Genomic DNA, 13,375 nt, shown 5'->3' on the forward strand with positions numbered 1-13,375 from the left:
TGGTTGCCTGTAAATCTCAAGGCTACACAGTCCTCTATCACTCTGATCATTATCAACAGCAGGCAGATTCATGCTCTTTTTGAAACAGCAATTTTACTTTTTATCTTTTTGTCTTCCCTATGGAGTCCATTTATTTTTGTCTGCCCAATATGCTCTTTGAATATATCCTTTTTTGTTGTGCTTTCTGCAAGTTTCGCCTTTAAATCAGCATTTATTTGATGTATGAGAACTTTTGCCACAATGATAAAGTAATTTGCTTGGCCAGGCTGGTCTCCGTTTAGACGGTGCAACTTTATTCACAATCACTTTCATTCCTAACTGCAATTCAATTACATCTCTGTCTGTGGTTTCCTTTGAAACAGTGATTTCAACTGCTCTTTTGAATGTAAGTTGTACGTCAGTTAGAAGCCATTTTTTGAATGTTTTCTTTTAAGATTCCACAAACTAAACAATCTCTTAGTGCATCATTAAGCCCATTACTGAACTGACAATGCTCAGACAAACTTTTTGATTCAGCTACATACGCTGAAAGGGACTCCCCTTCTTTTTGGTTCTGCTTATGAAACCTAAAGCATTCTGCAATCAGCAATGGCTTTGGTCCTAAGTGTACCTGCATTACTTTTACAATAGCAGCAAAGCTAATTTCTGTTGGTTTGGTTGGAGCAGTCAAACTTCAAAGCAAACTGTATGCCTTCAAACCTAATGATCCCAGCAAAGTTGGAACTTGTTTCTCATTGGCTATTTCATTTGCTTCAAAATATTGCTAGGTTAGCTCAGTATACATGAGCCAGTTAACTCTTGAACAATCAAGGTTCAATCTTTCTGATATGGCCAGCCACTTCTGCTCTTTTTTAATATCATTATTATCACCCAATGCTCATTCTACATGAACCAGTTAATTCCTCCACTTTCTGACTTTTTAAGAAATACTCAATCACATCTTCCCTTATGAAGATGATGTGCTGTTTTTTTTTTAAAACTCAACAGTCTCTGCACATATGGGTCTGTTTTTTTTTCAAATTCGACCATTCCTCACTGCTTTTTAAAAACTTGAACATCTTGCTGTGCTGGTTTTTTTTTAGCATTTAATAGGTTGATAGCCTTCCTTGGGTTTGTTTTAAAAATACCTCATCACCAATGTTAAGTTTTGTCACTAAAAACATTAAAGTAATTTAAGGGAAGACACGGGAGTCTGGGAATGCGGGTCTAACTTCAGGTATGCTTTAAACGAGGCACACACATATCACATGGTAGGGTGCTGATGTGCAATTCAAGTGCTTATACATGTAACCTGTAATAAATTACTTAAATGAACAGAAATATTTAATTAACACACACACATATATATATATACAAAATTACTCAAATATTATTGAAATATTAAATACACAACACATACCCAATGATGCTTGGGTGCAAATTTCTACTTACCAACTTACAATTTGAAAATAGGAATACAAATGGTGGAGAGAAACAAAAGGAACTGGAGGGCCCCAGAATACTAATGACAGTCTGGGAGAAGAAGGTCATAACAATAAAAATATAAATAAACTTAGGTTTATTTCTAGAAGCTCAGATTTCTGAGATAGAATAATCACATGTGGTTGAACGAGATGCAGAGTCCTGTGTATAGTTGTGGTTACTATATTATATATTAAGATGTACCAGCAGGGTGCAGAAAATAGTCAGAGGAAAACAAAGTTCTATCCACCAGTAAAGTTGAGCAGATTGACTGATATTTCTTTTGAAGAGATGGCTTAAGTATGAATTACTAGAGTGTTCAAAATTATCGAAGTTCAATAAAATAGGTAGGGTCACTGGAAATTTTATGTCACCTTAAAGCCAACAGTATGGAAAGAAACCCTGTTAAATAGTGGGGGTTGACAGCTCCAGGTATGTGGGTTCAATCCCAACCTCTGGCAGAGTGGGAGAGAGGATACCATTAAAACTGCTGACATAATAAATCTGAAATAAATGCAGAAAATGCTGCAAACATTCAGCAGGTCAAGCAGCATTTGCGGCGTCATGAAGAGAGCAGGCTGTTTGGGATGGGGAGGTGAATAGTGTCGGAATCGTGTTAAAGGTGGCTGAAGTTCTGAAGGATGATTCATTGAAAGCAAAGGCTAGTGCTAGTAAAAGGTGAGGAGCAGTCAAAGTCGAATCTTTGCTGTGGCCAGGAGAAGGGACAAAAACAGAGGCGCAGGAAATAAAATCAAAGGCTCAGTTCATGATGATAGAATGAGAAGCCACAGTTCACAAACAAGGAATCTGGTGTGTATTTAATATTTCAATAATATTTGTGTAATCTTATATGTAAAGGTTGATTAAGCATTCTTGTTTATTTAAATAATTCATTACAAGTTATATATAAAAATACACAAATTGCATTTGCTACCAAATGATACGTGCGCACTTTGAATAAAGTAAACTCTAAGTTAGAGCCGCATTTTCAGACCTGTGTCTTCCTTGATTAGTTTAACGTTTTGAAATTACAAAACATAACATTGGTGACAAGGTTTTAAAACAAACCCGAGATGGCTACCAACCTATGAAAAGCGCAGCGAGATGCTCGACCTACAAAAAACCACAGCGAGTAAAAAAACATAGCCAAGCATGTGCAGAGATGTCAAATAAAAAAAGGCCGCAAATGGAAGAATTCAGGGTTCATAAAGAGTAATTATCAGGTGATAATAATTATTCAAAAAAAGCAGAAATGGCTGGTTATGTCGGGAAAAAAATGACACATTTGATTATAGAAAAGATAATTGGAATATGTATACTGAGTTAATTCTGCAATATCTTGAAGAAAATGAAATAACCAATGAGAAAAGAGTAGCAATTTTGCTGAGTGCATTGGGTTTAAAGGCATACAGTTTGCTTCAGAGTTTGACTTCTCCAACTAAACAATCCAAAATTAGCTTTGCTGATATTGAAAAAGGGATGCAGAAGCACTTAGAACTAAAGCCACTGTTGACTGCAGAATGCTTCACGTTTTATAGATGGAATCAAAAGGAAGAAGAGTCCATTTCAGTATACATGGCTGAACTGAAGCAATTGTCTGAGCATTGTCAGTTCAGTGATGGGCTTAATAATGCACCAAAAGAAAGCAATAAAAAAAACAGCTCCTCACTAAAGCACATCTTACATTCAAAAAGGCAGTTGAAATCGCAGTTTCAATGGAAACCACAGATAGGGATGCAACTGAGTTGCAATCAGGAATGAGAGTGAGTGTGAATAAAATTGCAGCGTCTAAACACAAAGCAGCCTGGCTGAACAAGTTGTGTTACTGTTGTGGCAGGGTCTCACATACACCTAACAAACACAAATTTAAAGGTGAAACTTGCAGAAAATGCAACAAAATAGGACACATACAAAGAGTGTGTCAGGCAGGCAAAACTAAATAGACTGCACAGAGAAGAGAAAAGGCAAAAAAGTCAAGTTGCAGTTTCAAAAAGGGCAATAATCTGCACGCTATTGATGAAAAATCTGGAAATGAAGATGGTGATGTAAGACTGCGTAGCCTTGAGATTTACAAGATGAAAATTAACAATAGGCAAGCAATATGGTTTACACCAGAAGTGAATGGCAAAATAATTAAAATGGAATTGGGCACTGGTTCAGCTGTTTCAGTCATTCCACGAAATGAGATTGAATGGTGTTTCAAAGATACTGAACTGAAGCCTGCAGATATCTATCTAAGAACTGATTTTGTAGAAATCATCACTTTTGTGGAATGATATTCATAACACTGAAATATAACACCAAACTACGTTGAGCTTGAGTACGGTAAAAACAGAAGTACCAGCATTGTGGGGGAGTGATTGGCAGAGACAACTACTACTTGATTTAAGATCAATCTTCCTCCCAAGATGGTGCTGGTGAGCCTCTGGGATTTCTGGCTGTTAGCTAATGAAACAAGAATAGCAGCTAACTACTGGCAAATGATCATTGCAAGTAATAGTCTGTAACTACCCTTTGGACTTGGAGGCAATTCGGTGTGGCAGCACTGAGGCAAGGTGAGGCAGTGGACCCATCACCAAGGCCATGGTGAGCATGAACAGGCCAAACTGAATCTGCAGGATGACTGAGCATGATCTGAGGACAGAGACTTATTGGCCAAATCAAAGTGGCGAAGCCCAGCGTATCCAAGCGGCAGAGCCTATTGTTTGGATGCAGAGTTAAGCGCCGGGCCAGATTGAAAAGGTCAAGGTTTTGGAAAGGTCAGGGTGTCGGGGCCTGAGGAAAGGTACGGGCTGATAAGATCGCTGCTCCACATCGTTTACTTGGCTCTGTGTGGAACTATGGGACTCTCTTGTGGACTTCAGTTCAGAAACACTATAGGTTTGCAGTCATTTTTCATTGCACATTGGGTGTTTGATGGGCATGATTTTTATTTTAATTCTCCACACATTGGGTGTAGGCAGTCTTTATCATATATATAGGGTTTGTTTTGGGGTTTCATTGTTTCATGGCTGCCTGTTAGGAGATCAATTTTCAGGCTGTATAATTTATACATACTTTGATAATAAATGTACTTTGAACTTTGAACTTTGAGATCTAGCCACAATCAGCATACCATATTCCCTGCAACGAAGCCAACTAGAAGTGAATTAAGAAAGCTACTGAAAGATGCCACAATTCTCTCCATGCTGCACACTGTGAACTATTTCCCAGTAGAACACAAACAGACATTGGTGCTGACCTCTGTGCCTCTGGTTGGAAACCAATATTGGACCAAGGAAGGACCACGGTCCTCAGAGGATGCATGAAAGTGATGAAAGTAGTGGGCCAACTGCAAATTTGTACAAGCAACATACAGTACCTATAAAAAGTATTCACCACCCTTGGAAATGTTCATGTTTTATTGTTTTACAACATTGATGAACAGTGATTTAATTTGCCTCTCCTGGCACTGATCAGCTGAAAAGGACTCTTCTGCGTCAAAGTGAAAGCAGATCTCTACAAAGTAATCTAAATTAATTACAATTATAAAACACAAAATAATCAATTGCGTGTATTCACCCTCTTTAAAATGACACAGCAAATCATCACTAGTGCAGCCAGTTGGTTTTAGAAGTCACATAATTAGTTAAATGGAGATCAATTTTTGGAAACCTATATACAGTCAAGGTGTTTCCAATGATTGTAGTAAAAATACACCTGTACCTGGAAGGTCCAACTGCTGGTGAGTCAGTATCCTGCCAAAATCTACACCATGAAGACAAAAGAACACTCCAAGCAACTCCGCAAAAAGGTTATTGAAAAGCACAAGTCAGGAGATGGATATAAGAAAATTTCCAAGTCACTGGATATCCCTTTGAGTACAGTTAAGTCAATTTATTAAGAAATGGAAAGTATATGGCATAGCTGTAAATATGCCTAGAGCTGGGCGTCCTCAAAAACTGAGTGACCGTGCAAGAAGGGGACTAGTGAAGGAGGCCACCAAGAGACCTATGACAACTCTGGAGGAGTTACAAGCTTCAGTGGCTGAGATGGGAGAGATTTTGCATACAACAACTGTTGTCCAGATGCTTCACCAGTCACAGCTTCATGGGAGAGTGGCAAAAAGAAATTCACTGTTGAAAAAAAACTCATGAAATCTCGGCTAAGGTTTGCCAAATGTCAGAGTTTGTCTGAGGTCAGCTGGAAGAAGGTTCTGTGGTCTGATGAAACCAGAATTGAACTTCTTGGCCATCAGATTAAACACTGTGTTTGGCATAAGCCAAACACAGCACATAATCAAAAACATATCATCCCTACCATGAAGCATGGTGATGGCTGCATCATGCTGTGGGGATGTTTCACTGCAGAAGGCCCTGGAAGGCTTGTGAAGGTAGAGGGTAAAATGAATGCAACAAAATTCCCGGAGGAAAACCTGATGCAGTCTGGGAGAAGACTTGGGAGAAGACTTTGGAGAAGACTCGTTCTCCAGCGAGACAACCACCCAAACGTAATGCCAAAGCTACACAGGAATGGTTTAAAAACAATAAAGTTAATGTCCTGGAGCGACCCAGTGAGAGTCCAAACCTCAATCCAACTGAGTGGTTGTGGCTGGACTTGTAAAGGGCGGTTCCCTCACAATCCCCATGCAATCTGACAGAGCTTAAAAATTTTGTAAAGGAAGAATGGGGAGAAATTGCAGTGTGCAGATGTGCAAAGCAGATAGAGACTTATCCACACAGACTCAAGGCTGTGGTTGCTGCCAAAGGTGCATCTACTAAATACTGCATTGAAGGGGTTGAATACTTATGCAATCAATTATTTTATGTTTTATGTTTGTAATGTATTTAGATCACTTTGTAGAGATCTGTTTTACTTTGACTCTAAAGAGTCTTTTTCTATTGATCAGTGTCAAAAAAGCCAAATTAAATCCACTGTGATTCAATGTTGTAAAACAACAAAACATGAAAATTTCCAAGGTGGGTGAATACTTTTTATAGGTATTGCATCTGAGAAAGCTACTAATATGTTAATCAGGCAGTTACTTATGAAATTTGGCTTGGCTTTAAGATGGAGGTGAGTTGAAGGAGTTTCAGGAAAGTTGCAAACAATTTCCTTTTGTGAATATCAAGTGCCAGAATCTACTCCGCATACATTAAGGTTATTGCATGAACGTCAAGTGGGAGACAAAAAGCTGCCTGTGAAAGTTGATGCAAAGACCATAACCCATCTGGGTGAATGGAAGGCCAAAAAGACAGGAGTCAGTGGAAAGACGAAAACATAGAATTTGTCAGATAATTTTGTGGATAAGGAAACCATGAGGAGTGATAAAGGGAGCAATAGAAGGATTAATAAAATAATACTCCAGTGAACTGAACGTACGTTCCCAAGATAAAGATGCACAAACTAGAAGAAGAAGAAAGGGGGCTACCTCTGTCAGAACCACTTCCTGCAGTCTTGGAGCCAACTCCTACAACCGCCACAGAGGAGGCACTGAATCTGTGATTGTGTTCACAGCAAGTCTCATCTGCCACACAGAGTGATTCCCCTTGTCAGGGAGGACTTTTCCCACAAGATTAATAAATCCTCCACAGCAATGAAAGCTTTAGACCAGAGCGGGACAACTTAAAAATTTACTGTGCTCTGGATTTCGGGATATAATAGGTGTATTATATAGTGTGGTGTCAAAATAGCTGTTGTGATGCATCTAGTGTGGTTGTGCAGTGGGGAGTGTTTGTCGCTCCCACTTTCAGCTCCCACCACTGGTTAGTAGTCTTGCAAAAAGGAGAACTGAGTGCGTGAGTCTCTCCCTGCCAGTACATCGCCTCTCCAACAGCAAGCTTCATGTCGTACCTCTTCACTAGCAACAGACGGAAACTGAACTCCTTTCGGACTCGGGCTGAACTACAGAGGACAGGGAGGAGGTCTGGCCCCTGCACACATAGCACGCAGGACCACCGGTGTGTGGAGATGAACCAGATCCCCAGCTATGGGAAAATAGTCCCACTGACTTGTGGGCAGCCTCAGGAGAGACAAAGACTATGGCAGTGAACCCAGACAGCAAGTCGGGAGTGGAGATCCTAAGGCGGCTGGACGTCATTGAACATCCTTCCAGCAGCTCCTACAGCCAAGCTGGTGCCAAATGTATTGCTTCATAAGCTTTCCTTTGGACTACACTTTTGAGGCCATTCTCTGCCTACATACCTCTTTAGACAGGCACAGTTCACAGAAAGATAATAAAACAAGTATTGGGAAGGGAATCAAAGTTCAGGGATTAAGTTAGTCAGGGAAGGCAAGGAGCTGGGGCTGAGTGAAAAAAGTAGAATCAGACAGGGATTGGAGAGAAGTAGTCAAGGCCATTAGAGAAAACTGATGTTAGTCTGGTGGGGGAGGATTGGAATAGGGATCAGTGGGAGGAACAAACATTTACTGTGATAGGTGGTTAGGAAGTTGGTGCTGATGGACAGTTCAGGAAACGGGAGCTTAACTGAAAGTCAGTGTGTATTTCAATTCTGAACTTCCCCAATAGACCAGGTAAGGTCTGGCTGCCTTTAATTAACACAGAAGCAAAGCTCAAATGTCTCATTAAGGCTTGTCCAGTGTGTATGCTTCATGTGAACAGAATAATGAACCCATGAACCCATGCATTGTAGAAAAAAAAGAAAATCTGCAGATGCTGGAAATCCAAGCAACACACACAAAAAGCTGGAGGAACTCAGCAGGCCAGGAAGCATCTAAGGAAAAGAGTACAGTCGACGTTTCGGGCCGAGACACTTCAGCAAGACTGGAGAAAAAAAGATGAGGAGTAGATTTAAAAGGTGGGGGTAGGGGAGAGGAGAGAGAAACACAAGGTGATAGGTGAAACCGGGAGGGGGAAGGATGAGGCAAAGAACTGGGAAGTTGATTGTTGAAAGAGATACAGGGCTGGAGAAGGGGGAATCTGATAAGAGAGCACAGAAGGCCATGGAAGAAAGAAAAAGGGAAGGAGCACCAGAGGGAGATGATGAGCAAGCTAGGAGATAAGGTGAGAGAGGGAAAATGGGATGGGGAATGGTGAAAAGGGGGTATTACCGGAAGTTCGAGAAATTGATGTTCATGCCAGCAGGTTGGAGGCTACACAGGGCAGAATATAAGGTGTGTGTACAGTACCTCCCTTTTATTTCTCTCTCTCTTTTTGCACTATTTAATTTTATATATGTTGTATTTCTTATAATAATTTATAGTTTTTTATTATGTATTGCACTGTAGTACTGTCACAAAACAACTAATTTCACAGTGTTGCTTCGTGACTGCCTGCAAGCATGCAAATCTCAAGGTTGTATAATTTATACATTCTTTCAACTTTGAAACATATGCCAGTGATATTAAACCTCATTCTGATAATATGGCATCAAAATGAGTGGTGTGCGAGCTTGTTATCACTGCAAGGGTCTTGTGATGCCTGTGCACTGGCACATCACGCTTGCGGAGAGTCTGAATCAGGTTTTGCTAAAGAACAGAAAGCTGTGTCACACAGTAATATTTCTACACCACAGTATTTTACTTGTGAGGAAAAGGTTCTGAAAGTGAGCTGGTTGCTAGAAAACTCAGCAAGAAGTGTCTTTACTCAAAGTATGGCGAACCTGTGGAAGCACTGCAATTAGTCACAGTGAGGAGTACAATTATCAGACAGAATGGCAGCATAAGGCAGTGATGGAGTGGGGAACAGAGCTAAGATGAAAGAGGAAGATCGCAGTACTGAACCAGCCATGGATTAGTTTGGATTAGTTAAGCTGTATAAATCTGATACTGAGCTATGAAATTCCCTGTAATTGGAACTGAAATGCACCTTGATTTGTATCTTGCTGTATAATTGGCAGAAAAAAATTGGCTTGTATTTAAAAAGGGCTAGCATCCTTAGAACACCTCAAGACTTCATGCCTGAAATGTTCTGAAGTGTACTCACTCATGCCTCCAAGTCAATAGCCTGGGTGGTGCTGCCTAGTCACCTCACCACTGTGCCATGACTACTTTTCCAGGAGTCAAGTACAAATCTGATTTGTTTAAAAAACTACACGCAATCATTCAGAGATTCCAGTTCAAAAATGAGAACGGTAACTGCACAACAGAGTTTAGAACACAGACCACTGCTTTGTTGCTGCTCTGAGTGCTGGACAGCGATTTGTCTACATGAGTGGACTAAAGTGGCCATGAACTCAGAAGATTGCAGGGAGGAGGGTATGACACGAAAAGCGCATGCGCGCGCACGCACACACACACACACCACACACGCACGCACACACACACACACGCGCGCGCACACACACACACACACACACACACACGCACACACGCACGTGCGAATAGGAAGCTCAGGACATCCAGTCTATGTGGACGCATGTGCATGAAATCCATCCCATCTAATCCCCTTCTCTCTGTTTTAATTCTTGGTGATAATTCATGGGCTTAATTGCAGCAAAATGTTGTGGCTGAGATCTTTTCCTAAACTGCCTGTTAAAAATTTGTGATGATGCCAAATATGCAAGCTCTTGACAAAATGAACACGTCCTGTCATTCACACTTCTCTTTGCTTTGAATTATTAGGCACAGCTCTACATGGTTCTTAACAACCCAACGGCACGTCACTTTTTTCAAACTAAGCAGATCTATTTTATTTGAAGGATACTGGCACTCACTGAAGCCAATAACAAGACATCTGATCATCAAAGTTGGATCAGAAATGATCTAAGATTTCTGTCTGACTGAAGCAGTTTGAGGCCTGAGGTTTTGGCAGGCACTGTCCTGTCAGGTTAAGCAAGTGTATCACCTTCATACTGAAAGTGCACACAGTCCATAGAGTAGCTCTAGAACAAAGTCACATGCCTTTGGATGAAAATTTGTTACTAAATGTGACAAACACTGCACTTTCTCCAACTATCCTAATAAATCTCTGCCTTTCATCAGCACAGGATCGCCTTGAGATTTTACTCGTATGATTTACAGAATGCAATGCCTTGGTCGCTATCAAAGTTCTATGATCCTACCTGGAACTTTCTTTGCCCAAATAATCATATGCACCAGTTCCTTATCAGCCAGGTTCGTTAGCAAAGTCATCATGGATGCCTCGGTAAAGGGCTTGCTGGGGTCATGCTCAGAGTAAACAATGGGTGGCTCGGCATCCATCAGGGTACTGAGAATCTCGTCTGACGTCATTCCCATCAGCAAGTTCTGCCTGGTGGTCCTCTGCGCCAGATTCATGCTGCTGGAAGTGGGGCGGTTGCTGACCCCGGGACTTTTGATGACCTGATCCTTCTCGTCTTTCCTCCGTTTGTGCTTCAACATCCGGCCACCCCTACGATCCTTACGGATGCCTGGCAATACAAAGCAGAAGAGAGGATGATAGCCCTCACTCTCTGGGCTATGAGAGCTACAAAGCAAAGTGCAGCTGACCTGCAAGGAAAAGAGGCAGTGTTAATTGAAGAACAGTGAGCTGCGGAAGATCTGTGTTAGTCACATTGCAACTAGGCTCCTTCCTAACTATTTTGGCAAAGGTGAACAGTTCAACTAACCTGGCGTGCGGAAAGCAAGGGAGACAAGGAAAGCTGAATTTACACAGCAAAGTTCACAACCTGAAGGCATCACAGAACACTTTGCAACCAACATGTACTTTCGCTGTCCAGATATTGCTGGAATGAGGTGTTGCAGCTGATGTGCACAGCATGTCCCACAGTGGAAATATGATAATAATAAGGTCATCTCTTTTTAGATGTCAGCTGAGAAATTTATGTTAACCATAATTCTAGGAGAATTCCCCTATAAAATGTATCAGTATGAATTTGAATCCACTACCAAGGGCTAATTGGACCTTCTTTAACATCCTAGGTAAAGGACAAGCCCTTGCACATCCTCTGCACTGGAAACTCATACTTGATAATATTAGGAGACACATTTGGGGAGATTAGAGGAGGAGATTAGAGGTGGAGATCCTAGTTCACCACTCCTCCCAGTCTTCCAGCCATGACACTATAAGCACCCTTCCTATCAAATCCCTCCAGTGCCGCACCAATCACTACTGTAAACCACTGACCAGTTAACTGCAGGTGTCCCATTTTAAACAATGAACAAAATCTGCCAACGTGCTGCTTGGCCACGTCTTTTCCTACCCCTGCTTGGCCAACAATGACTTTCCAACTTAAATAAATCAAAAGGCATTTGTTTTAAGAAAAGGCCAGAATTAACCAGGAGTTTATTCAGATCAAATCTAACAAAGAAACTCATTAGCACAATGTCAAGTAAGAAATCATTAAATTTGAATTGTGACTCAACCATGGTTTCACAATTCAAAACATGATCAGGTGAGAAATTCTCATCTTTCTTCAAACAGTTTTGGAGCTATTTGTAAGTGGAAAGGTGGAGTTGGCAGAAATAAAGTTTGTTTGTTTGATTATTTATTTATTTTTATTTAGAGAGGTACAGCTCAGAATAGGCCCTTCCGGCCCTTCGAGCTGCATCACCCAGCAACCCCTGATCTAACCCAAGCCTAATCACAGGACAATTTACAGTGACCAATTAACCTACTAACCGGTACGCCTTGGACCTATGGGAGGAAACTGGAGCACCCAGAGAAAACCCACGCATTCCACCGGCAGGACGTACAAACTCCTTACAGAGGATGCTGGGATTGAACTCTGAACGCGGATGCCCTGGGCTGTAACAGTGTCGTGTGAACTGCTACACCACTGCGGCACCCACACTTGGTTTTCATCACGTTTCTGCCCATTATGTGAGCTGTCGGAATCCTGGCATCAGAGTATGAAGACATCCAAATCTTCAATCTACATCTCATTTATTTTCTGTTGCTCTACATTTCTTGATCTGCATGCCCAATTAAAATACTTCCATCTAACCCATCATGGTCACTAACACCAGCTCCATCTTTTAACTACTTCATAAATAAAATACTTTATGATATCCTGCTGGATGTTCTTGTACTAATTCTAACTGCATTAATTAGAATTTTTGAATTGTTAGTTATTTGTTAAATGGAAATACGAAATCCAAGGAACAGACCTTCGAACTACCTAGGTTTTGCAATAATTAGGCTTAGCAGAAATTCATTGGGATTGTTGGCTCTGATTAAGCAGTCAATAGGAACTGGGTTAATGTTTACCCAAGTCCATTTATTTCGGGAAGGGGACCTTGAGTGTAGCGTGAGAGTAAGAGAGGTGTAAAGACGATGACTTCGGCCTAGGAACCAAAATGCCTGTAAAGGAATGGTAATGGGATGGTGATACCTTGCATTCATCCTATGATCTACAAACTACTACTCAAGGGCTCTTTACAACTCATGCTCTCAGTATTACTTTTATTTATAGTTTTCATTGTTTTGCACATTGGTTGTCTGTCAGTCTTTGTTTAGGCATATTTTTTCATAAAATTCTATTGTATTTCCCTTTTCCTGTGAAAGCCATCAAGAAAATGAATCTCAGGGTTGTATATGGTAACATATACATACTTTGATAATAAATTTACTGTGAACTTTGGTGTGACAAGTGTGTGTTTGAGGGGCCTCCTGCTCCAAAACCAGAAGACCACAGGAGACCCCATTCAAAGCGACACCGTATCCACCAATTTCCTTAAGTACACTTTCATCACATACTGTTCCCACTGCAAAAGGATTAAAATGACCTTCCTTTTCATCCTTTGAGACCTCCATTAAATGTCCTCCCTTCCACCCCTTTTCTGAAGGAAATTATACCACAGTAGTAATCTCTCTTCTTAACCAAAATTCTCCAGATCTCAAGCCTCCTATGCACCCTCTCCAGTGCCATCACCTCCTTTCTAATTCAAATAAAAGGGCGGCATAATCTTTGTCCTCAGGTGCTGTCTGAGTGGAGTCTGCATACCTTCCTCTGACTGTGTGAGTTCCCCTGCGTGTTCCGGTTTCTTCCCACAT

The 13,375-nt window shown here is 41.0% G+C and overlaps 1 protein-coding gene across 3 annotated transcripts in view; it reads right to left on the minus strand.

The window, feature by feature from the left end:
• esr1 (estrogen receptor 1) overlaps window positions 1-13,375 on the minus strand; it is a 204,294-nt gene that overhangs the window by 80,488 nt on the left and 110,431 nt on the right. For all 3 annotated transcript variants that reach the window (XM_072265620.1, XM_072265621.1, XM_072265622.1), the window contains one exon: window positions 10,464-10,790. In XM_072265620.1, the coding sequence (XP_072121721.1) occupies window positions 10,464-10,790 (327 nt within the window). The remainder of the gene's footprint in view (window positions 1-10,463; window positions 10,791-13,375) is intronic.

This window comes from Mobula birostris, chromosome 8 (assembly GCF_030028105.1).
Source record: "Mobula birostris isolate sMobBir1 chromosome 8, sMobBir1.hap1, whole genome shotgun sequence".
In the NCBI taxonomy this organism is placed as follows: Eukaryota; Metazoa; Chordata; class Chondrichthyes; order Myliobatiformes; family Myliobatidae; genus Mobula; species Mobula birostris.